The sequence below is a fragment of the Glycine max genome, chromosome 17 (genome assembly GCF_000004515.6).
Source record: "Glycine max cultivar Williams 82 chromosome 17, Glycine_max_v4.0, whole genome shotgun sequence".
Lineage (NCBI taxonomy): Eukaryota > Viridiplantae > Streptophyta > Magnoliopsida > Fabales > Fabaceae > Glycine > Glycine max.
Genome location: NC_038253.2, coordinates 35385955 through 35411550, shown reverse-complemented (window position 1 = coordinate 35411550; position 25596 = coordinate 35385955). Strand labels below are relative to the sequence as shown.

Genomic DNA, 25596 nt, shown 5'->3' with positions numbered 1-25596 from the left:
TTATAGTTCCTTCACTTGGTCTTTCATTTTCTCTTGAGGAAACAAAGTATGAGTGATTGCAAAAGTTGCATTGTCAAATTCTGGTCTTGCCATAGCTCTTCCTCTTTTGAAGCTGAAAAGGGGTATGTTTGTGCACCCCAAATGTTGATCATATCAAGAGAATTGTAATTTGTGACCTTCCCTTTTTAATCTAGAGCTACCATGATTGGCTCATCCTTGTAGTTCCATTGTTCCTTTATGTACTTCACCACTGCTGACCTAAGTAACCTTGGTTCCTCTTGTATTCTTTTATATGTGTGTGTGAATTTGTTAATATATAAGTGCTTTTTTTAGAAATAGTATAGCAATTAGCAAATTATAACCTTAACTTTTTTTAAACACACCAAAAAGTATAATTTGCTAAAATAAGCCTTCTAAAAGTAAGTTATTGCAGTTAAGAAATATCTTTTTGTGTATTCCACACACATACCTATTGTTATATCTCTTCCAAATATAAAGGCAAAATACTTCTCAACAAGCTCAATGCCTTCATTTGTAGCTTCAGTGGCTTTAAGTTGTTGGGCAGCTGCTTATTACTTGAAATTAAAGCTGCCAAAGCATTACCACGATATACCTGCTTAAGTAGCCAAAATTCATCTATTTTTGTGATGATGAATCATACTGGTTCACTACAACCAATCGTTTCAATTTCAGTTATGTCATTCTTCTAAAAGGAAGCAGAATATAGATTAGAAGCCCCCTGAAAACAAGCCAACAGAAACCATAATCTATAAACTTCAATGTCAATACAGAAATCATACATTTTGTCTATTAAATGCGCTTCAATACATCCATGAGAAGTTGATAGCCATTTGGGACTTGGAAGAATAGTTCTAATTCCTAGGGGAGCAAGTGAGTGAGCAGCTAGTTGTTGTAGGCATTTATCTATTAGGTTAGGATCACTTAGGCACAGAGTATGGTTATTTATTTTAAAAAACTGAACTGAAAAAGAACCACACTGATTATTTGGTCCAAAATAATTATTATCTAGGCAAAAAATTGCTAGCCTCTAATTTGTTTTTTCCACCTTCTTTTTGTTATATGGTTATGGAAATGTTTCTAATCAGGTATATCATTTGGGATATGGAGAAGTTGATAGCCATTTGGGACTTGGAGGAATAGTTCTAATTCTTGGGGAGCAAGTGAGTGAGCAACTAGCTGTTGTAGGCATTTATCTATTAGGTTAGGATCACTTAGGCACAAAGTATGGTTATTTATTTAAAAAAATTGAACTGAAAATGAACCACAATGATTATTTGGTCCTCAATAATTATTATCTAGGCAAAAAATTGCTAGCCTCTAATTTGTTTTTTGCACCTTCTTTTTGTTATATGGTTATGGAAATGTTTTTAATCAGGTATATCATGTATCTTCTTTTTGTGTTACTTTCAGAATGTTCGAACTCTTTGGTCCTTTTCTCGTTTAATCTATTCCCTGTGCCATTTGAATCTTCCCAACCTATCATCTGCTTGGATATGCTGCTGTCTGGATATGTGTTTGGTCTATTTTATCTTTTTCTTACATTTGTTATTGATTTCTTGGGTTCTGTTAGGATAGATTTTGCTGTGCTTGTTATTGTTTGGTTAAGCTAATTTGTATCAAACTGAGAGCATAATAGATCTAGCTTAAATGATTTAAGAGGATTCACTTTCTTCGTGCTTTGTAGTCTTTTTCTCCTTTTTAGTAATTTTTTCCCCGTGATCAAATAATTTTGACAAAGGCCATTGTTTTGACATATGATTGATGTGTATCATACCTATTATTCATGCTTAAGCATGTTCACTCCCCTATCTTAACAGTCAATTTGATGTCTATAAGAACTTATGCCTTCAAGAATGTTGGACAAACAAAAAAAAGGAAATGCTAGAGGATAAGACTGGTTATGGATTTATAACTTTAAGTCATGTCAGAACAAAACAAAATTAAACCCAAACAAAATTATACATTTAAATCCTCACTACAACACTATAGGATTCTTTCAACCTATCAAGGTCAAAGATAATCAGCTTGGTATAATGCTTGTAGTACAGCTAAGTTCCCCATTAAAAAAGATTAATTTCCTTCCAATTCAATGATTCATTGTAATCCAAAATCCACTATAAAGAACACACAGATAGTTACTTCTACCAAACAACTTAATAAGTCATCTACCCATCATAAACACAAAGTCTAATAACACACTCCAACAAGTACTAGTCACACCACACTTACTACATTGCATAAAGCATAATAACAAATGCACATCAGAAATTTCAGTGCATTAATAGTTATCAATGTCCTCAGTTAGTTTCTCTGACATTTAGTTCCTAGCCAGCATCCTTAGTACCACATGATGACCTTGCACTGCAGGATCAGTCAATGCCCATGGTCCAATCTCTGACATACCAAACTTTGTTACCATCTGTCTTGCTATTTGTGTAATCTGTTGCAAGTCCACTGCAGCTCCAGTGGTTATCTCAGTTTCACTGGAACACCCCCTATGGTTCCAATTACTCATGATTGAAAAAAATTGTGATGTTTGCTGATATATTCTATATTGATATATGCTTATGATGTAACCTTACACAAATAGAAATTGCAAAAATTAAAAGATAAATCTAGGTATTTGCTGATGCTGAAAACCTCTAGCCCAAACCCATTCCTTCTTTCCTTCAAATCATGGCTACTTGCATTTCCTACCTGCATGTGTGTAACAGACAAATTTCATGTACAAATATTTTTCTTATGCCAAACTAGATAGATCAATTTATCTGCAAAATATTTCACTGACTTTTTTCTTCCACTGAATTTTTAGGTGACCACCACTATTCTTCCACTGACTTCTTTCTCATCAGTGATTCATACGCTGATAAATTGGTTGTGATTCATATAAGGAAGCTTCTTTTTTTGTATCAGGTGATGATCATTTCTCCAATATCAATGATGTATATATTTTAATTTGTGTATACTTGACAAATGAGAATTGATTTGAACTATAGCTAAGTTTTGTTATATATATATATATATATATATAAAGAACATGCTTGTATGGAAGCATGATATGTCACTGTTGTCTAGTAAAATTGATGTTGTCTGAAAAACTTCATGTTTGATCACACACACACACACACATACACAAGGTTTTTGCTTTGATGCATAATGCAGTCCTTATAAGGACATGCATCTCATATACAATAAGAGAGATCCATTGGCTGATATTACTTAAACTATGATAGCCCCAAGATTTGAATTTTTCATCTTCTTATTCACATGTGTAAACATCTTTGCATATAATGTCAATCTATGTAAGCCATGTGAGGTGCTGAGTGATTTTGGCTCAAATATTAAATGATGAAAAGACTATTTCTTGTTCAAACATGACTCGTGTAGGGGACTGCACGCACGCACGCACCCACACACACACACACACACACACGCACGCACGCACGCGCACACACACACACACACACACACCCACACACAGTCAACCTCACACACACACACACACACACACGCACGCACGCGCACACACACACACACACACACACACACACACACACACACACACACACACACACACACACACACACCCACACACCCACACACAGTCAACCTCACTTTGTCCCATATTAAACCAACACCCCTTAGCTTTCTTGTATGTCATGAATGTAATAGGCTATACAAACAACTGTTGATGTCGATATTTGTTTGTAATCAAAATTTAGATTTTGTATGTTCTTGTACGTCATCAATGTAATTTTCTATATAAACAATTGTTGTTCATGCTGAGTGAACCTTAGATTCCCATTTGAGACTGAATGCAATGATTCTTGTGGACAGTTTGCATTAGTCATTGTATTTAGTCTTGAATTGTCCGTTTGGACAGTTTGGGGAGACTAGTATTATTATGTTAGATTCATTCGTTAAGGTTATTATTATTTTGATTAATTTGATGAAATTTCAGTAAAATGCATTTCAAGTTGTTCTCTGAGTGCATACTTGATAATCGAGAAATTAATTTCACCAATGTCATGTCGTGTACTTGGAGACCAATGCAAAATGCTGCTGAAATTTAGTCAAATTTTGAAAATAATGCTAACTCTAACATTTGAAGCTAACATAAAAGACAATCTTCCTACATAGGATAGGGCCACACCTATAAATAAAAAAGTGAGATTTTCATGCATGAAATTGCTTAGATGGATTGAAGTTGGATGAATCAAAGTCGCATGAGCCCAGAATATGAGGATGGCGTCGAGAAGTTCTTGCAATTTGCTTCAGAATGAGGTCGACAGAATGAAGAAGGAAAATATTATTGTCCTTGCATCAACTGTTTGAACAGAAGACGCCAACTACTGGATGACATACGAGAGCATCTATTGTGTGATGAGATTAAGAAGAATTACATGACGTGGATATGGCATGGTGAAGTGACAGACATGTAGAGTGGGTCCCAATCTAAACCATTTGATGTAGAAATGGGAGATCGCTTGGAAGACATGATTCGTGACCTTGGACAAGAGTCTTTTCAGCAAGCACACGCCCCTGTGTATGAAGGATTGTAGAGTGATTCAAAGAAGCCTTTGTATATGGGGTGCAAGAATTCCTTAACCCTATTGTCTGTGGTGTTAAGTCTGGTTAATATGAAGGCTAGGTATGGGTGGAGTGACAAAAGTTTCACCTCACTGCTTGAGGTAGTTCACAATCTGCTTCCAGAGGACAACACGCTGCCTAAAACTTACTATAAGGAGAAAAAGATATTGTGTCTGATGGGTTTGGAGTATCAGAAGATTCATGCTTGCCCCAATGATTGCATACTGTACAGGCATGAATTCCAAGAAATGTCCAAATGCCCTATCTATGGGACTTCACGGTACAAAGTGAAGGATGAAGAGGAAAGCAGTTCTGATGAAAACTCAAACAAGGGCCCTACAGCGAAGGTTTTGTGGTATCTTCCAATCATTTCAAGGTTTAAGTGTCTTTTTGCTAACGAGGACGACGCAAAAGACCTTACATGGCATGCAAATGGAAGGATTTCTGATGGAATGGTCTGTCATCCAGCTGATTGATCGCAGTGGAAGAAGATTGATGGTTTGTATCCGGATTTCGAGAAAGAGCCAAGAAATCTTAGACTTGGACTAGCCAGTGATGGAATGAATTCATATGGCACCTTAATCACTCAAGACAATTCATGGCCAGTTTTGCTAGTAATTTACAATTTGCCTCCTTGGTTGTGCATGAAGCGAAAATACATGATGTTGTCTATGATGATATCGGGCCCAAGACAACCAAGAAATGACATTGATGTTTATCTAAGTCCATTGGTTGAAGACCTAAGAAAGTTGTGGGATGACGGGGTTTTAGTGTTTGATGCGTTTCGCAAGGAGACATTTCAAATGCGTGCAATGCTTTTTTGTACCATTAATGACTTTCCAGCATATGGAAATCTCAACGGTTAAAGTGTTAAGGGTCATCATGCATGCCCCATCAGTGAAGAAAACACAAGCTACATACAACTAAAACATGGAAGAAAAACAATCTACAGTAGGCATCGTCGTTTTCTAACACCCAATCATCCTTACAGACGACTGAAAAAAGCTTTTAATGGAAGTCAATAGCATGATATTGCGCCGATACCAATGACTGGTGAGCAGGTATACCAGCGGGTTCAACACCTGAATACTGTATTTGGAAAGACCCTAAAGAAGGATAAAAGTAAGACTTTCATATGGAAGAAGAGGTCCATTTTCTTTGATCTTCCGTACTGGTCTGATCTAGATGTTAGACATTGTATTGATGTTATGCATGTCGAGAAAAATGTATGTGACAGTGTGATTGGGACGCTCCTTAACATTCAGGGCAAGACGAAGGATGGCTTGAATACCCATCAAGATCTAGCTGAGATGGGGATACAATCACAGTTGCATCCAAGGTCTGATGGGAAGAAAATTTACTTGCCCCCAGCTTTTCATACTTTGTCCAAAAAGGAGAAGATAAGTTTTTGTCAGTGTCTTCGTCGGGTAAAGGTTCCACAATGATACTCTTCAAATATTAAGAGCCTTGTGCAGTTGAAGGAGCTTAAGCTTGTAGGGTTAAAGTCTCACGATTGTCACGTGTTGATGCAACAATTGTTAACCGTGGCTATACGAGACATCTTGCCAAACAAAGTTAGGTTAACCATAACTCGTTTGTGCTTTTTCTTCCATGCCATATGTAGCAAAGTCGTTGATCCTATCAAGTTTGATGACCTGGAAAATAAGGCTGCAATTATACTGTGCCAGTTGGAGATGTATTTTCCCCTGCCTTCTTTGACATCATGATTCACTTGATTGTGCATCTCGTCATAGAAATCAAATGTTGTGGTCCTGTTTATTTGCGGTGGATGTACCTGGTTGAGCGATACATGAAAATCTTAAAAGAGTATACAAAGAATATATATCGTCCAAAAGCATCTATTATTGAGAGGTACATTGCATTAGAAGCCATTGAATTTTGTTCAGAATACATTGAGAAGGCTAAACCTGTTGGCCTTCCTGAGTCTTGGCATGATGACAGAGTGAGTGGTAAGGGTTCAAGAGGACTGCATGTGATCACTCCAAGTCTAGAAGATTTGTTACAAGCTCACTTGTATGTCTTGAACAACAATAATGAATTTTTGTCATACATACTTAAGCATGAAGCTTATGTCAGACAGAATAGTCCAAAAATGTCAAAGAATTGGGTGTTGAAAAAACATAACAAGACTTTCTGTGATTAGTTTAAAGATACAATCTTTGTAGATGAAAATGCTTTAGAAAATTTAAGAAAGCTAGCATATGGGCCTAAAAGAAATGTTATAACTTGGCAAGGATACAACATAAACAAGTATTCATTTTACACAAAAGCACAAGAAGACAAAAGTACAATGCAAAACAGCGGGGTCACCCTAAGGGCTGAATCTCAACACTTCGTAAGTGTGCATGACGCCAATCCCTGTGTAGATTCCATCCCTTACTTTGGGTTCATTGATGAAATTTGGGAGCTTAACTATGTGAAATTTACTGTTTGTGTTTTCAAATGTAAATGGGTTAACAGCAACACCGGTGTGCGCATCGATGATATAGGATTTACGTTGGTAGACCTAAAGAAACTTGGTTACCACAATGACCCTTTCATCATGGCAAAACAAGCTAGACAAGTATTTTACGTGCAAGACCCTTGTGATGAAAGGTGGTGCGTGGTTCTACACGGCAAAAGAATTGGTGTTAATGTAGAAGATGATGATTCATACATGGACACCTATGTTAGTCCTTTGTCCACACAAATCACTCCTAATGTTGTCGAAGAAGAAGAAGCTGACGACGTTCATGCTAATCGTAATGATCATGATGAAGGAGAATTAATTAACATTGTCAAATGTAATTTTGTATTTATATATTTGATTTTGATACATTCATTTACATAAGCCATACAATTGTTTTTTGTAATGTTTATTAATTTGTGTTGTTTGTTGTAGGAAGTAGCTGCAGAGATGGTTCAAAATTCAATATCCATGTGAAGCATCAGCTTTGTTTATTAAGGTGAAATCTAAAGACCAATGTATTTATCCCATTTTATAGTGTTATACATAGGATGTGCAAACAAATCAATGAAATTTCAAATACACACTATACAGAATCAACATTTATATATACATGCCTCACTGCATCATAATTCTGAATTCTTTAAAGCTTAGGACACCATCCCCATTCAAATCAAATTGTTTGATCATAGATTTGCACTCATCAATGGATTTGGACTCACCCATCTTCTTAAGCATCCTTTTGAAGCTCTTAGGGGTTATAAACCAACAGCTTTCAGTGTCATACATGTCAAAGTAGTATCTATCAGTCACTAAGGAAATAGGTTCTTTGTGCAATGCTTACAACTCCTCTTTCACACCTATTAAATATGAAACAATTGTTGTATATCTTAATCATGAATAGAAACAAGAATTAATTATCTTATGAGATTAAAAAATCTAACTCAGTTTTAAAATCTAACTCCATCGAAGAGGAGGGGTGTTGATGTATTTCTTATGGTCTGTTTTACCTTTTTTGGGGAGAGGAAGGGAGGTTCTGATTTCAGTGATATGAGTGCCAAATTTTGAATTAGGAAGGAAGTTCTTACTAAAATTACAACTTCTATCTCACCATCACACACTCCATCTTACAATTGACAATGAACTTACCTACAAATTGGAAAAAAAAATATAAGAGCAACCAATGAATGATATTAGACCTTAAACAAAAAGAAAAATTAGCACATGTTGTCAGTTACAGCAAAATTGAAATCCTTTTTTGCAAGTAAAGAGAGATTCAACACAAGAGCACTATTTTGAAGTTTGAATAATAGTCTTCACTATATTTGCTTGTTCAATGATATTACTATCCACACTATACCCATTATCATGTAGCTTTATCTGATAAATTTTATACATCTGAAGTTTGTTTGCTTTTTTTAAGTCACCATCTTCAACATCTTTGTTCTTGACATTATTGTCTGAACCACCCTCGGTTTTCATTTTTGAATTTTGTATGCTTTGTTCTTTGTCCTTATCTTCAAATTTACTCACTTCATTATAGTTGCTTTTGATGCTATTCTCTGCACTACCCTCATTTGTGGCACTAACTTCTTCATTTGATAATTTTTCCTTGTGTGTTTCAGTTCTCCCTTCGTTGCCCTTATATGTGGCACTAACTTCTTCATTTGATAATTTTTCCTTCTATGTTTGAGTGCTCTCTTCTTATTGTTGATTTATAATTCCCTAGCTGCAACATCTTTGATCTCATCATTTGGTAGGCCAACTTCAGTTTTATGTTTCAAAATTTGCCATATTTCAAGTTTGTGCAATCTCTTCACAACCTTTATTTTCAACAAGAACAGATTCCCTATCAGATAAAGGATCATGGCTTCTCCACCAGCCTTGCCTCCTCCTCATCCTCCTGCTCCTCCTGCTCCTCCTCCTCATCCTTTCGACACATCAGCTTCGCCGTCTGCCGTGAAGCGGACACAGAAAGCCTCATGTCTACAATCCTTGTCTACTAGATCAATCGATGCTGAGAGACCAGTGGTCCACATTGATCCTGCTACTGGCAAGGCTGACGGTCCCCACAGGAAGAAATTAAGAACATATTTTGGGATTGTGGTGCGTGATAAGGTGGATGTGATGTACGAGAATTGGAAGGAGGTCCCTACTACTCAGAAAGACTTGATTTGGGAGGATATTTAGGTTTTTTTATTTTCTTATTTGATGTTCTTAATTAATAGCCAACAAATACATTATTGTAACAAATAAACCTTATTTGTTATTGTTGGGCAGAATTTGAAATCTCAGAGGCTTCTGACAGTAGGACGAAAAAGAAGTTACTTCAGACTGTTGGTGAGAAATGGAGGCAGTTTAAATCAGACCTCACGAAGAAATGGGCCCTTGCAGCCGATCAGGATGGTGTGGACGACACTGTCTGTGAGAAATACGGTATAAGCAAGGAAAAATGGGCCCAATTTTGCCAGACTTGCAGAGACCCTTCTTGGGAGGTATGTACGTTGTCATTTAAGGTGTTTTTCAAAAAAACATTAACTTGTTATAATTCATTCTAGCAATTTGAAACATTATTGTTTTATTTTTACAGGATGTGCAGAAAAAGGCACAGGCGATCCAGAAATAGAACACTGCCCCCCACGTTTAGTCTCGTGGGGGTTATGAATATTTGGAGCAGAAGCTCCTAGCTGAGAAGACCAAGAAGAAGCTGGAGGAAGCTGCACAGTCAGGAAGCGTTGATGGCGTCATCGACCCTCCATCCCCCGTCAGACGCCACATGAAGTAGAAGATGGCCCGCACGAAGAAAACAGGGGAGATGACGACTGAGGCCGCAAAGGAAATCACTGAGAAGATCGTAAGTCATTTTCAACTAACCATTAGAATTATATTTCAATATTTTGTGAATGCCATGTACAACTGTGTCTTTTATGTGCAGGATTCCTTTGAGGAGCAGGCGACACAGGGATCCTTCATCCCCCATGGACGTTAGGATGTTCTCACCGCTGCTATTGGACGTCCAGAGCACCTTGGACGTGTCCGTGCTGTTGGAGCCGGTGTCACCATCAAGCAATACTTCAGATTGGCTCCACGGATGTCCCACAGCTCTTCCTTCCTGCCTCCTGAAGAATTGAAACAGGTGATCGAGCAAATTAGGGACCAGCTAAAGGAGTCGATCACAGAAAAAGTGACTCGGCAGCTCATGACATCGTTCAGCCAGATGCAGTCCCAGTTTCAGTCCTAGATGCAATCTCAGAGACTAGCACTGCCTTCGGAGCCTCTGGTTAGTCCCTCAGGTCCTTGAGTAAGCACAAAGGAGAGTTATGTTGATCCCTCAGGAAACAATCCTGAGACGGGTGACTCAGATAGGTGCGGCTTGTATATCGAAGCAAATCCTGCCCGCCTGGTTGCCCAAGGGAGAGTTTATGAGAGATCCACTATTGTTCATAAAACTCCTTTGTTGCCTGGCCAAGTAAAGGTGGGTGTGGAAGAGGTTAAAGATCCAGATGTTGCAGTTCCTGTACCCACTGATGAGGTTTCCTTAGTTGGGCAGGCAATTCACACCTTCCTTGCTTGACCGACACATCTGGTCAAGTCTTTATCACAACAGGTACTTTACTCTTACTATATGTTTATTCTTTTTCAATTAATTCATTCAGCGTGCCTCAAATTAGGCCATTTAACTTTGTTTCATGAACAACCTGTTGTGTCTCCAGCAAAACCACCTCAAAAGCCGGATCCAGAGGTTGATGATCCGCTTTATCTGATGACATTGACCATCCCAGTGCTTTTCTTGAGGCCTTACCAGGTTACATGGGATGCCACCGTGTTTGGGGTCTTTAATCTAGACTTCCCGCTCTACATAAAGCACGAAGACCTCTCCGAAATCGCACACAGCGGTCAATGTCTCAGCATATTAGTGTTATAGTTGTGGATTCTGTAAGTCATTTTCGATTACTTTTAATTTCCTAATTTATTGCTTTCAATTCATAAATATTTAACTTTGACTTAACAAAAATAGGCATTTGATTAAAACAAGTATGCGAGCGGAGAATTCTGATATTTATGGATTCCTCGAGCCACAGTCCATTCAGAGGTCTGGGAAATCGCAGTTTGAGACTGAAAGTTACATAAAGAGTTGGATGCAGAGTTCAAATCGTGATGTCTACCTTGGAGCCTACCTGAATGGGTAAGTCACACAAAATAACTGAATTTAATTAATGTTTACTAATATACTAACCCATATTCCTCCCCACTGCAGTGGACACTAGCAGATGGTGGTCATCGTGCCCAAGGAACACCTAGTTGTTTGGTTTTGTTCATTGCATAACAGGCCAGACAACTACCTTAAGGGGATCATTAACAGGTCAGTGTTCTTTTCAATGCATTTGCATTCAAATACCTCAACAACACCACTTTTTAATTGTTATTCGCCTGGAACAGTGCTTTAAAAGGTCTTGATGATGCTCTACAATCTAAATCAAAGGCTTCTGCTAGGTGGATTGTCGTCAAGGTATGTCATTTACATAATACTTCCACTTATATATACTTCTTATGTGTTTGTTGTCTGTACACTAATTGTTTAATTAATGTCCAAATTTCATTATGTATTTAGTGTAATAGACAAAAAGGAAGTACTGAGTGCGGCTATTATGTCATGCACTGGATGTCCACCATCATTTTAGGAAGTTTCAAGAATAACTGGGAAGCGGTACGTTTATTTCAAACAAATTTGATTTTTTTATAATTTGTATTACATTATTAACTTATTATCATTTATTTCATGATGTCGTATTTTAATGATCCTAGACCGTTAGAGCCAGAGAGATTAAAGGCGCTGCAAATCCAGTGGGCACAATATTATCTCCGAGTTAGAGCTCAGTGCTAGGATTTAGGGACATTAAGTTTAGCTTAGCTTATTTTGGTTTAACATTTTTGACATTTCCTATGTAATTTGAACATTGAATTCATTTGTTGATAGTGGTTCATAATAAATCAATTATTCAATGTTTATTGTGATTAAAACTGCTTCAAAGCAGAATAAAATCTTTATTTGCTGTGAATTGAGTCTGAAATTGCATTTTACAGGTATAATTTTGGGTTTATTGTAAAAACAGAAAGTTTATATGAAAAAAACTTGAAAACAACATCGGTTATTAACAAAAGCTGATGTTAATATAGTAAACAACATCGGTTATTTAGAAAAATCGATGTCAACATACACCTTAACATCGGTTTACCAAAAAACCGATGTTGGTTATTTCTAATAACATCTGTTATTTATAAATAACCGATGTTAATATACAAACTTTAACATCGGTTATTTATAAATAACCGATGTTATATATAACTAACTACAACAAAATAAGTGTATAGATGATTCACATCGGTTATACATGAAAAACTGATGTTAATGTAATATATTAACATCGGTTATTTAGAAAACCGATGTTAGAATTTTATGTTAACATCGGTTTTTCAAAACCGATGTTAACAATATTAGATTCAACATCGGTACTTTCAACATCGATTTTAAAACCGATGTAGAATGCCGTAAATAACTGATGTTGAAAGTATATTTTCTAATAGTGCTTGTTTTACCTTAAGATTGGGGTGAATTGTGAATAATCACATTGTAACTCTAGAATTTTAGTTTTTTTGTAGAACTTTTTTTATGTTTCTGTGGAGTTTTTGCAAGAAAAGTTATTGAAGAAACCAACCTCTTCTCGCCTAAGTGTTGCATACTATATGCTTAAGCAAGCCAAGTTTGAATCAAACCCAAGAAACATTGACATGCCTCACTCAAGCAAGTCATCTTGAGTGCTTGAGCAAGGGGAATTATGAAGATAATTCATGAAGTTAAGCTTGCAAAGCATGAACAAAGTGAGGCTTAAGTGAGCTAAGTAAGAGAGCAACCTTGGATTCACTGGGGACCCTTGCTTAAGCGCAAACCTTAAAAGGCTTAAGCGAGGTAGGCAAGGTAAAGGTTGAACACGAAGACCTCATTTAAATGCAACATTTTGTGCGCTTAAGTGATGATAATCAGTAGCTAAACTGAGAATAATAAGAAGGACATGCTTGAATGAGATGATTCTCACGTTTGGGCGAGCCGCTCTTGTCAGGCCCAAGCCCATATAAGATTATAAAACAACAAAAGTGCAACTGAGGAGGGCATTTCGGAGTGAATTAAGCATAATACATATAAGAAATTGAACGGCTATGTTCTAAGGCATTAGAATAGATTATTATCTTGTTTTAATCTTTGATTTTTGGGATTTTGATCAAGTTATGAGCAGCTAGTCACCTCACTTGTCGGGGTTGGATAGGTTGATCGACCCAAGTTCATGTAAGTTTATCCTTTAATATAGTTATTCAATTTTTATAATTCCTCTTCTTCTCTTAATGCTTATTTTAGATTCATCACCTATAATTTGATCTTAGGAAACAAGAGTTTAGTCAACATATTTTGATTCCCAGACTGAAGAGTATACCTAATTGGGATTGATTCTAGACATAGTTCAATACCAATTAGGCTCCTTTTGATTCTTAAAAGCAATGTTGATTATCTGGATTGATTTGCCAATATACTGGGAATTAATCTCTAAATAACTTAGACTTTTTCACCTAAGATATTAGGGTTAAAATACAATTGTGACAAACTAGTGACAACTTGTCTTTTCGCCATTGTTATAAATAATATTAGCCACAAAATAAAATTTAGTGATAAATAATATATTATTAGTGACAAATTTTACTTTTATCATTAAATTTTAGTCACTAAAAACGACAACATTGAATAATTTACTTGAGTTTCAATATACCAAATAGATAATGGTATTACTCTTGGCATCTATAAAATAAGCTTGTTTTAAATCACTTCTTTGGTTTCATTTTCATGCATTTTAAGATGATTGTAACTCCTTGATTTCTACATTTTCACTAGTGTAGTATTTGAAACAAGTTTGTATAAAACAATTCAAATCATACTTCATTGATTCTTCACACTTGAAATATCTCTTCACTTATTCATTAAAAATGAGTTTCAATAATTTTTTGTTAGTTTCTATGAATGGCTTGAAAGACAAAACCATCACCTTGTACCTGATTTGAGCATCATTGAAATTGGTGAGGTTAATTTTGTGGCTTTTGTCACATAACTATGTAATCATAGTAAGTCTTATAAGAAATATAACTTTTAGTGACAAAAACTTAGTGACATATATGCAACTAGTCAATAATTATATATCATTTGTCTCTAATTTTTAGTTTGTCACTACTATTATTTGCAATAGTGACCAAATTATAAAATGTTACTAATTTTTTTAATAGTGGCCAAATTATAAAATGTTACGAAAATTTCATTATAAGTGACCAAATAATTTGTCACTAATATAATATATTAATGAAGAACTTGTTTCTCTTATTGTAAGGTTGTAGCATATATTAAACTTAATAAATATTTTTTTATCAGTGTACTAGCGAATAAGCATTTATTTTCAAGAATATTATAGCATATTAGTAAGTATTGCATGAATAATCACTTATTTTTATCGGCTGATAAATTTTTTATCACTAATTATTTGAGATATAATTATTTATTAACTTATAATGGATATTTAATACAGCTATTATAATGATGAATATAATTTCATTATAATAGAAATAATTAGAAAATAGTTATTTATTTTATATTAGTTTACAATTCCATCATATTAGTGGGGACTAATAAATAGATCTTTACTTTTTATTACCAATGATAAATTATTCATCACTGAAGCTTGGAAATATTTGTATATATCCATAATAATAATAATAATAATAATAATAATAATAATAATAATAATATATTAGTTGATTTTATACTGAAAATAACTTGTAACCTTATCAAATTTCTTAATGCAAAAAACTCATATTTTTTTAGGTGAAAACTCATAGTTTTATATTACAACATCGAAAAATAAATATATTTATAAATGTTATAGTTGTTATTAATTTGAATAAGCGAATAACATTAGTTGATTATATATACACACATTATATATATATATGGCAAAAATGCATCTTTGGTCTCCCTACTTGTCTTCAATTTCGATTTTGGTCCCCATTTAAAATTATTGATGCATTTAGTTCTTCACTTATGTTCAATCCCTTAAATGTGGGTCTCAAGTCCAGATTTAAATGTTGAATGTTACAAAGGAATACTAACTGTCACATGCCACATTCTGATTGGACGCGGAAAACAACAATACATTTTCATTGTCCATAGAATCAACATTCAATCAGAACTTGACACGTGACAGTCATCGTTTAATCAAAATGTAACATGTGACAGTTTTGTAACATGTGACAGTTTTGTAACAGTCAACGTCTAAATCTAGACTTAGGGACCACATTTATGGGATTGAACATAATTGGAGAGCTAAATGCATCAATAATTTAAAAGGGGGACGAAAACCAAAATTGGAGACAACTAGGGGACCAAAAAATGCCATTTTTGCCTATATATATATAAAATAATCTTATATTTTTTTATGCCTTGATAAGAATTTAATAATTTTTGCCTATATATAAAAATTTTTTTTATATTTTTTAGAAATTTTATTTGTCACATCTTTATACAAATTATCTTATAAAAGTATTTTTAAATGTCATATTTATCTTTATATAAAACTCAAATTAAATCTTTATAATAGATGTATCATTTTTTTTATTAGCAAAATGTGAAGCAAATACTAATGATCACATCCACATCAAGCTGATAAGTGAGAATTAAGTCTAGTTTAAATTTAAATTTCAAATAATATTTATTCCATTTGTTTTTCCTCATTATCTCCTTACATTTTCATTTTATTTTTAAAATCAGTTTTGGTTTAAAAAAAATATCAATATCATACAAATTTAATTATTCAGCAATCCTTAGTGGTGCTTGCTAGAAAATCTGTTCTAAACATGAAAGGATGAATGAAACATCTGCTAGAGGTGAGATTAGGGAAGTTGCTGAAATATGATAGTACAGGGGTAGTTTTTTTAAAAGTAAGTTTCTTCTTGCTTGATTAATAGTGGGGAGAGTTAGTTATATGGAGAATGATGTCTCAAAAGTCACCATTGTTGTTTGATAACTGATTCTAGTACCCTTTTCGTTATATTAATAATATTATTTGCCTTATAAAAAACAATTAATTGTTAAGATTGTAGATAAATAATTAAAAAATAGTCACTCATTTGAAATGCCAAAAAATTTCAATTATGAATAATTTATGCAAGGGATGATCATATTTTTTTTCTCTATATTAATTATTAGCAATCTTTAAATGTTTCATTAACCCATCATTCACCAACGATGATATATATTCTAATATGTAAATCATTTTTTGAACTCCAAAATCAAGGGTGGAGATTTTGAGTATTTCAAATATGTAAAAACATTCTTCAACTGTTGTATCTTTTAACTCTTAAGGAAGGTGGATCCATTAATATCTTTTACATATATTCTAATAATTAAAAGTCGAGTTGATTGAAGGAGGTCTTGTTACAGACCAAATCATGTAAGGAGTTCTTCTTCACCTTATTTTTGAAAGTATATTAAGAAATGAAATATCAAATGACCATCTTGCGATGAAGCATATGGAGGAGGAGCAATGACAAGGTCTAAAAAAATAAGACGTCCCAAGTGAATTTGTGGTTAGGAGAGGGGAGGAGCTTTAGTAGAGTTGGAAGTGTGCATAGACAAAAGATTAGGTGGGGAAATTGACACTCGAAACCCCATCATTGAAGGTAAGTGAAAATCAGAACATGAATGACTCAAATGCAACATGCATTCTAGCTTCCATATGATTTGTGATACCACTAGAATTGGTTTAGGTGTTCGTGGTGAGCAAGGGGGATTGGTTTAAGCAATGACATTGTGGAGACAACCATGCATGGACGTTCAATAAAGTGAAACATAGGGTTTATTAATGACTTCATTTTGTAGCTATAATGAATTTGAATCATGTAGTGTTTAAATTAGACTGTAAAATGATAGTTGGCGAGATAAATATTGCATGTGGGGACAGAAAAATTTGAGAAATATTGTTGTTGAATGTATAAATATTTTAGTTGCTCATTCATCCAATGGAATAGGATTTGTTAAGAGGTAAGCTGCTAATGGAGTTGCTCATGAGTTAGCAAGGATGACTTCATTGTTCCCTAGCCTATACTCTATTAATAATGTAATTCCTAGTATTAAGCATTGCAGAAACAAATAACACAAGAAGAGAGGTTGAATTGTGTTTTTGAAAATTTAAAAACTTTTCTAAGACTAATAACACATTTATTGTTTGATGTAAATAGACCTAAAACACTTGGAGATCAGATTGCGTTAGACAATGATAAAAGAAGTTTATAAGATATAAAATTTTAAAATAAATTCAAACCCTTTGTCAATTAAAGCAAAAGAGAGAAACACACAAAGAATTATACTGGTTCGTCACAAACTCGAAACTGCTTTCAGTTCCAGGCGATTACCAAGGTTTCACTAACTTATGAAAGTTACAAGTATTACTCACTGCCACTTCTTACGCTTCCAAGCTCTACCTCAAACTTGACTTAAACATGGTATTCTTTGTCATACCAGGCCATTACTAGCTCTAAAAAAAATCAACAAGATTTGTTTACACACTACCTAAATATGTGATCGTCTTAAAGATGGATATATCACTCAACACTTTTAGTCTTTTCTCTCAAGGTATACAATAATCTATTTTATGAGCTCAGTATCTTTACAAGAATTTACAAGAAAAAATTAAAGAATAAGATTGCATAGATGATTTGTGTCTTGTTTCTTCAGAAATTGTTTCATATATAACCTTCATCTCTAAGTATATGTACGTTGTCTCAATTGGATTCTTCACTCTGTTCTTCGTCTGAAGTCTTAAGTCTGTTGAAAAATTTAATGCTTGCATTAAATGCACATCCTTTATTCATGCAAAGTCCATGCTGATAAGTTAATGTGTCTTGTAATTTAGCAAATAAGTCACTTCTTTCATCAAGTAGATCTGCAACAACAGAGCACACCTTTTAATGGGACCAACATATGGATTTCATTTATTCTTCGTAGGAGTTTGACATGTCCTAAGAGAATATTTTTTACATGAAAGAATCTCATACACAAAGTATTAAATATATGTCTTATATGTTATACCAGATCGTCTTATAAGTGTATCGTCTCAAACTTTAGACGCACAAATACAAATCATAATTTAATAGCATATCTGATACAACTTTTATCATTTGTATTTATTGACATTTAATCAAAATAATTAAGAGTCTTGATTCGTCTTTAACATGCAAAGGCCTTTTGACTTAACAAACATTTTGATTCATAATGAAATGAGATAAGAATTATATGGTAAAAAAATAAAGATAATTTAATTGTGATTTAATATTGCTAAAAATTTGTGATTTTGTTGGTTAATTTGTTTGTGTTTTTTCAAGAGGAATAAATCAATAAAGAATAAATCTTCTATTAGCCGTACTTTCCATTTCTTTGATGCTCTCTTTCACTACTAAAAAAAGACTTTTTTACGACACACCTTCAAGGTCACTACTAGAAAATAAGGTTTCAACATCGGTTATTTAAGACTTTCAACATCGGTTATTAATTGATGTTGAAAGTACCGATGTGGAAAGTAGTATCATTCACATCGGTTTTTCAAAACCGATATTAACTAATAAATACAACATCGGTTATTTAAATAGGCAATGTTATATGATAAGAATTATGAAAAAAAAAAGTTATAAATCTATAAATCAACATCGGTTTTAAAAAAACTCGATGTTGTAAGTCATATTTAACATTGTTTTTTTTAAAATTGATGTTAAATGTGACATTTGACATCAGTTTTTAAAAAAACTGATGTTGTAAGTAACATTTCACATCGTTTTTTTAAAAAGTTGATGTTGTAAGTGACATTTAACATCGGTTATTTAAATAGGCGATGTTATATGATAAGAATTATGAAAAAAAATTATAAATCTATAAATCAATATCAGTTTTAAAAAAAACCGATGTTGTAAGTCACATTTAACATCGGTTTTTTAAAAATCTGATGTTAAATGTGACATTTGACATCGGTTTTTAAAAAACTGATGTTGTAAGTAACATTTCACATCGATTTTTTAAAAAACTGATGTTGTAAGTGACATTTAACATCAGTTTTTAAAAAAACGAATGTGAAATGTTACTTACTACATCAGTTTTTTTTAAAAAACCGATGAGAAATATCACTTACAACATCGGTTTTTTAAAAACCGATGTTAAAAAATGTTGAGGTAAGTGACATTTAACATCAGTTTTTAAAAAATTGATGTTGTAAGTGACATTTCACATCGGTTTTTTTAAAAACCGATGTTGATTTAGAAATTTATTTTTAACATCATGTTTGTTTTTTCAATAAATCCCAAAAATAACTTGCAAATTTTAAAATCAGACCACACAACATATAATTTTCATTCTGTTTTGAAACAGTTTTTACCAGAAAATTCAATGAGAAATTTACTAATTACTATGAATTTAAAGCATATTTAATGTTGAGACATGAATTGTAAATTAAGTAAGTAAATATAAACTACAATTACAAAATTGTCTAAACATCCTAAGTTTCATTTTTAACTTTCAAATAGTACTTTGCCCACTGGTTGCGAAACGCCTTCAATCTTTCTGGTTCCAATGGTCTAGGATCAGTGAAATACTGCATGATATAATAAAACATAAGTTAATAATATATTAGCAATCATAATAATATGAAATTTGGTGGATTAAAAATTACCATTTCCCAATTATTCTGGAAATTTCCTAAAATTATGGTTGACATCAAGTGCATGACGTAATACCCACACTCAGTGCTTCCTTTTTGTCTATTACACTAAATACATTATGAAATTTAGATATGCAACGTTCAATACAAATTAGTTTACACAGTACTAAAATATAAGTAAAAACATATTGTTTAAATAACTTACTTTAACAACAATTCACCTAGCAAGAGGCTTGGATTTACTTTGTTGAGTATCGTCAAGTCCTTTCAAAGCACTATTGAATACAAACATAGATTGTTATTGTACATTTAAAATTTTGATTTACCTGACTAATGCTAATGCAAATGTATTGAAAAACAACACTGACCTATTAATTATGCCTTTGAGGTAGTTGTCTGGCTTATTATGCAACGAACAAAACCAAATGACGACATTTTCCTAAGGCAAAATGATGACCATTTGCCAATGTGCACTGTAGTGGAGACCAATATAGGTTATTATACTATTATACATTATTTAAATTCATTTGTTGAGTTTAGGTTACCCATTCAGGTAGGCTCCTAGGTACACATCCCGTTTTGAATTTTGGATCCAGTTCTTAATGTAACTTTTTGATTCAAATTGTGATTGGCCAGATCTCTGGATAGACTGTGGCTCGAGGAATCCATACACATCGATATTCCCGGCTCGCATACTTGTCTCAGTCATATGCCTATTGTTGTTAACACAAAGTAAATTATGCATGAAGGTAAAACAATAAATTAGGTAATTAACAATAATCTAAATTGACTTACAGAATCCACAATTGTATAACAGATATGCTGAGACATTGACCACCGTGTGCAATTTCAGACAGATCTTCATGCTTTATGTACAAGGGGAAGTTTTCATTAAACAGGTCAAACAAGGTAGCATCCCACATAACCTACAATGGCTTCAGAAAAAGCCGTGGGATGGTCAATGTCATTAGATATAGGGGATCATCGACCTCATCATCCAGCCTATCTGCAGGTTTCGCGGGTCCTACAACTCCCTGTTTATCCAACATAATTAATTGACATAATTTAATCACAGTAAACATTTTAGTTGGAAAAATAAGCATTTAATGACACTAAAATACATGTTCTGATAAACGCTTGACAAGATGTGTCGGCCAAGCAAGGAATGTGTTAAGAGCCTGTCCCATGACCTTAACCTCTTTAGTGGGTACAAGAATGGGAGCATCTGCATCTCTAATCTCCTCAACACCAACCTTGACTTGATCATGCAGCAAAGGAATGTTGTGAATGGTTGTGGATCCCGCATAAACTCTTCCTAGGGCAACCAGGCGAGGAGGATATTCTTCAATATACAACCCGCATTTGTATGAGTCACTCGTGTCTGGATCGTTCCCTGAGGGATCAACACAACTCTCCTTTGTGCTGACATGAGCAGCTGAAGGATCAACACCAGGTTCAGGAGGCAGTGCAAGTCCCTGTGATTGCATTTGGCTGAGGGATAACATTAGTCGTCGAGTGACTTTTTCTGTGATTGGATCCTCCAGCTGGTCCTTGATTTGTTGCGTCAACTGTTGCAGGTATTCGGGAGCAATGGAGGAGGTCCTTGAAGTCGATCCAAAGTATTGCTTGATGGTTATACCGGCTCCTATAGCACGCACATGACTAGGGTGTTCTGGTCGCCCAATGACAGCAATCAGTATATCATGACGTCCATGGGTAACAAAGGAACCCTATGAGGCCTGCTCCTCAAGCGCATCCTGCGAAGAACACATTTATTCTATACTCAATCACACAATAAAAAAAAATAATTTCAATTATGAATTGAAAGTGACTTACAATCTTGTCAGGAATTTCCTTTGCTGCCTCAGATGTCATGTCACCAGTTTTCTTGGTGCGAGCAAGCTTCCACTTCAGGTGTCGTTTGATGGGAGATGGAGGATCAATGACGGTGTCAGTGCTTCCAGATTGAGTAGCTTCCTCTAGTTTTTTCTTTCTTTTCTCATCCATCAACTTTTTTTCTAAATATTCATAACCCCCACGAGACATCACGCGAGGGGCAGTGTTTTGTTTTTGGATGGCTTGTGCTTTTTTTCGCACATCCTGCAAAAATGAAACATTAATGAAGCTCATGATTACAATGTATTATAATAAGTTCATTTAAAGTTAAAAAAATGAAAATAACAAATTAGTTAACTCTCATGAAGGGTCTCTGCGGCTCTGACAAAATTGGGTCCATCTCTCCTTGCTAATGTCGTACATTTTGCATACAGTGTCATTGACACTATCCTTTTCAGTTGCAAGTGCCCATTTCGACGTCAAATCAGACTTAAACTGTCTCCACCGCTCCCCCACAGTCTAAAGTATTTTGTTTTTTGTCCTTAAATCAGATGCTTCAGGGATATCAAATTCAGTCTAACAAAGAGTAAATTGGGTTTTATTATTACTAAATTCAAATATTTGGCTAACAAACAATATGGAACATGAAATAATACATGATACATGAATATCCTCCTATATCAAATCCTTCTGAGCAATAGAGACATGCTTCCAATTTTTGTATGTGACATCCACCTTATCACGAGCAACGATTCCTAAATATGTTATGAATTTCTTGCTGTGGGGACCGTCTGCTTTGCCAGTAGCAGGATCCACATGGACCAGGGGTCTCTCTGCCCCAACTTGTCTAGTCGCCAATGATCTTAGGCGTGAGACCTTTCTAGTCCGCTTCAATGGTGGTGACGGCGAATGCGATGCTACACCAGTAGAAAGAGGAGGAGGCGGAGGAGAGTTTGGCTGTGTAGCCATTTGGCTGTAAACAAAAAAAAAACATTAATTCAATATGTTATAAAAAAATAAATGTGTATGAATGTAATTAAATGAATTGAAATTAAGTACAAAATAAAAAAAATTACATTAGATGATGTTAATTAACATGAACGTCGTCAGTTTCTTCTCCGACGACATTAGGTGACAGTTGTGTGGACAAAGGACTAACATAAGTATCAATGTATGAATCATCATCTTCAACATTGACACCTATTGTTTTCCCATGTAAAACCACTGACCACCTTTGATCACAAGGGTCTTCGACATAAAATACTTGTTTCGCTTGTTTTGCCATAATGAAAGGATCATTCTGGTAAGCGAGTTTGTTAAGATCCACCAACGTAAATCCCACATCATTGGTCCGCACACCGGTATTATTGTCAACCCACTTACATTTGAAAACACAAACAGTGAATTTGACATAGTTAAGCTCCCAAATTTCTTCAATGAAACCAAAGCAAGGGATGAAAGCTACACAAGGATTGTCATCATGTACACTAGCGAAGTGTTGAGATTCAGCCCTAAGGGTAACCTCACTGTTTTGCATTGTACTTTTTTGGTCTTGTGCTTTTGTATAGAAGGAATACTTGTTTATATCATATCCTTGCCAAGTTATAACATTTCTTTTAGGCCCATCTGCTAGCTTTCTCAACATTTCATAAGCATTATCATCAGCCAAGATTGTGTGTTTAAACCAATCTAGGAAAGTTTTGTTATGTTTTTTCAACACTGAGTTCTTCGACATTTTTGGATTACTTTGTTTGACTAAATTTTCATGACGAACTATGTATGGCAAAACTTCATTACTATTATTCAACACATACAAGTGAGCTTGTTGCAAATCTTCTACACTTGGAGTGATGACATGCAGTCCTCTTGAACCTTTACCTCTCACTCTTTCGTCATGCCGAGACTCGGGAAGCCCAACAGGTTTAGCTTTTTCAATGTACTCTGAATAAAATTCAATGGCTTCTTCTGCAATGTACCTTTCAACAATAGAGGCTTCCGGACAGTGCAGATTTTTGGTATACCCTTTTAAGATCTTCATGTATCGCTCAACCGGATACATCCACCGCAAATAAACAGGACCACAACATTTGATTTCTCTGACTAGATGAATAATTAAGTGAACCATGATGTCAAAGAATGCAGGCGGAAAATACATCTCTAACTCACACAATGTAATAGCAGCCTCATTTTCCAGTTCGTCTAACTTCACAGGATCAAGAACTTTGCTACATATAGAATTGAAGAAAAAGCACAGCCGAGTTATGGTAAGCCTGACTTTGTTAGGCAAAATGTCTCGTATGGCCACCAATAACAATTGTTGCATCAAGACGTGACAATCATGAGACTTTAAGCCTACCAACTTAAGATACTTCAAATGCACAAGGCTCTTAATATTTGAAGAGTATCCTTGTGGAACTTTGACCAGTCGTAGGCACTGACAAAAACTTATCTTTTCCTTTATGGACAAAGTATGACAAGCTGGAGGCAAGTATATTTTTCTACCATCAGACCTTGGATGTAACGACGCTCGGATACCCATCTCAGCTAGATCTTGACGAGTATTCAAACCATCTTTCGTCTTGCCGTGAATGTTAAGGAGCGTCCCAATGAGACTATCACATACATTTTTCTCCACATGCATAACATCAATACAATGTCTAACATCTAGATCAACCCAGTATGGAAGATCAAACAAAATTGACCTTTTCTTCCATATGCAAGTCTTATTTTTGTCCTTCTTTTGGATCTTTCCAAATATTGTATTCAGGTGTTGAACCCACTGGAAAACCTGGTTACCAGTCAACGGTACCGGTGCATTTTCATGCTCTTGACTTCCATTAAATGTTTTTTTCAATCGTCGGTAAGGATGATGAGGTTTAAGAAAACGTCGATGCCTAGTGTACACTGTTTTTCTTCCATGTTTCAGTTGTATGTAGCTTGTGTCTTCTTCACAGATGGGGCATGCACGATGGCCTTTAACACTGTAACTGCTCAAGTTCCCATATGCTGGAAAATCATTAATGGTACAAAAAAGCATTGCACGCAAATTAAATGTCTCATTTCGAAACCCATCAAACACTAAAACTCCTTCGTCCCATAACTTTGTAAGGTCTTCAATCAAGGGATTGAGATAAACATCGATGTCATTTCCTGGCTGTCTTGGGCCCGTTATCATCATAGACAATATCATGTATTTTCGTTTCATGCACAATCAAGGAGGCAAATTGTAAATCACTAGCAAAACTGGCCACGAACTATGTTGCGTGCTTAAACTGCCATATGGATTCATAACATCAGTGGCTAGTCCAAGCCTAAGATTTCTTGCCTCTTTGCCAAAATCCGGATACAAACGATCTATCTTCTTCCACTGCAAGGAATCAGTCGGATGACGAAACATTCCATCACAGTTTCTCCCATTTGCATGCCATGTAAGGTCTTTTGCGTTGTCTCCATTAGCAAACAGACGCTTAAACCTTGGAATGATCGGAAGATACCACAACACCTTCGCTGGGGGGCCCTTGTTTGAGTTTTCATCACTACTACACTCCTCATCATCCTTGAGTTTGTACCGTGATACCCCACACCTAGGGCATTTCGACATTTCTTGAAATTGATGTCTGTACAATATGCAGTCATTCAGGCAAGCATGAATCTTCTGATACTCCATACCCATGGGACACAGTATCTTCTTGGTATGATAGTAGCTTTTAGGCAATGTGTTATCCTGTGGAAGCAGATCGTACACTATTTGAAGCAATAAAGTAAAGCTTTTGTCACTCCACCCATATCTGCTTTGATATTAACCAGACTTTAAACTGCCAACAACAGCGTCAACGAATTCTTGCACCCCAGATACAAAGGTTTCTTGAATCAGTTTGCAATGTATCA

The 25596-nt window shown here is 34.9% G+C and overlaps 1 protein-coding gene across 9 annotated transcripts in view; it reads right to left on the bottom strand.

Moving 5' to 3' along the window:
* Nucleotides 1-19607: 19607 nt before the first annotated feature.
* Nucleotides 19608-25596, bottom strand: part of LOC102668239 (uncharacterized) — an 8728-nt gene continuing 2739 nt past the window's right edge. Inside the window, exons 2-8 of one of the 9 annotated variants that reach the window (XR_005889186.1) lie at nt 21709-22681; nt 21063-21629; nt 20668-20906; nt 20418-20585; nt 20241-20345; nt 19885-20147; nt 19608-19806 (exon numbers count right to left, since the gene is read on the bottom strand). Coding sequence is in view for 1 of the 9 variants with exons in the window: in XM_041010974.1 (XP_040866908.1) it covers nt 20799-20906; nt 20994-21377 (492 nt within the window). In the remaining 8 variants the exon portion in view is untranslated. Of the gene's footprint in view, nt 19807-19884; nt 20148-20240; nt 20586-20667; nt 21630-21708; nt 22682-25596 lie in introns of those variants that run through there. The other 8 variants (XR_005889183.1, XR_005889179.1, XR_005889185.1 and 5 more) reach the window with 8 other exon arrangements.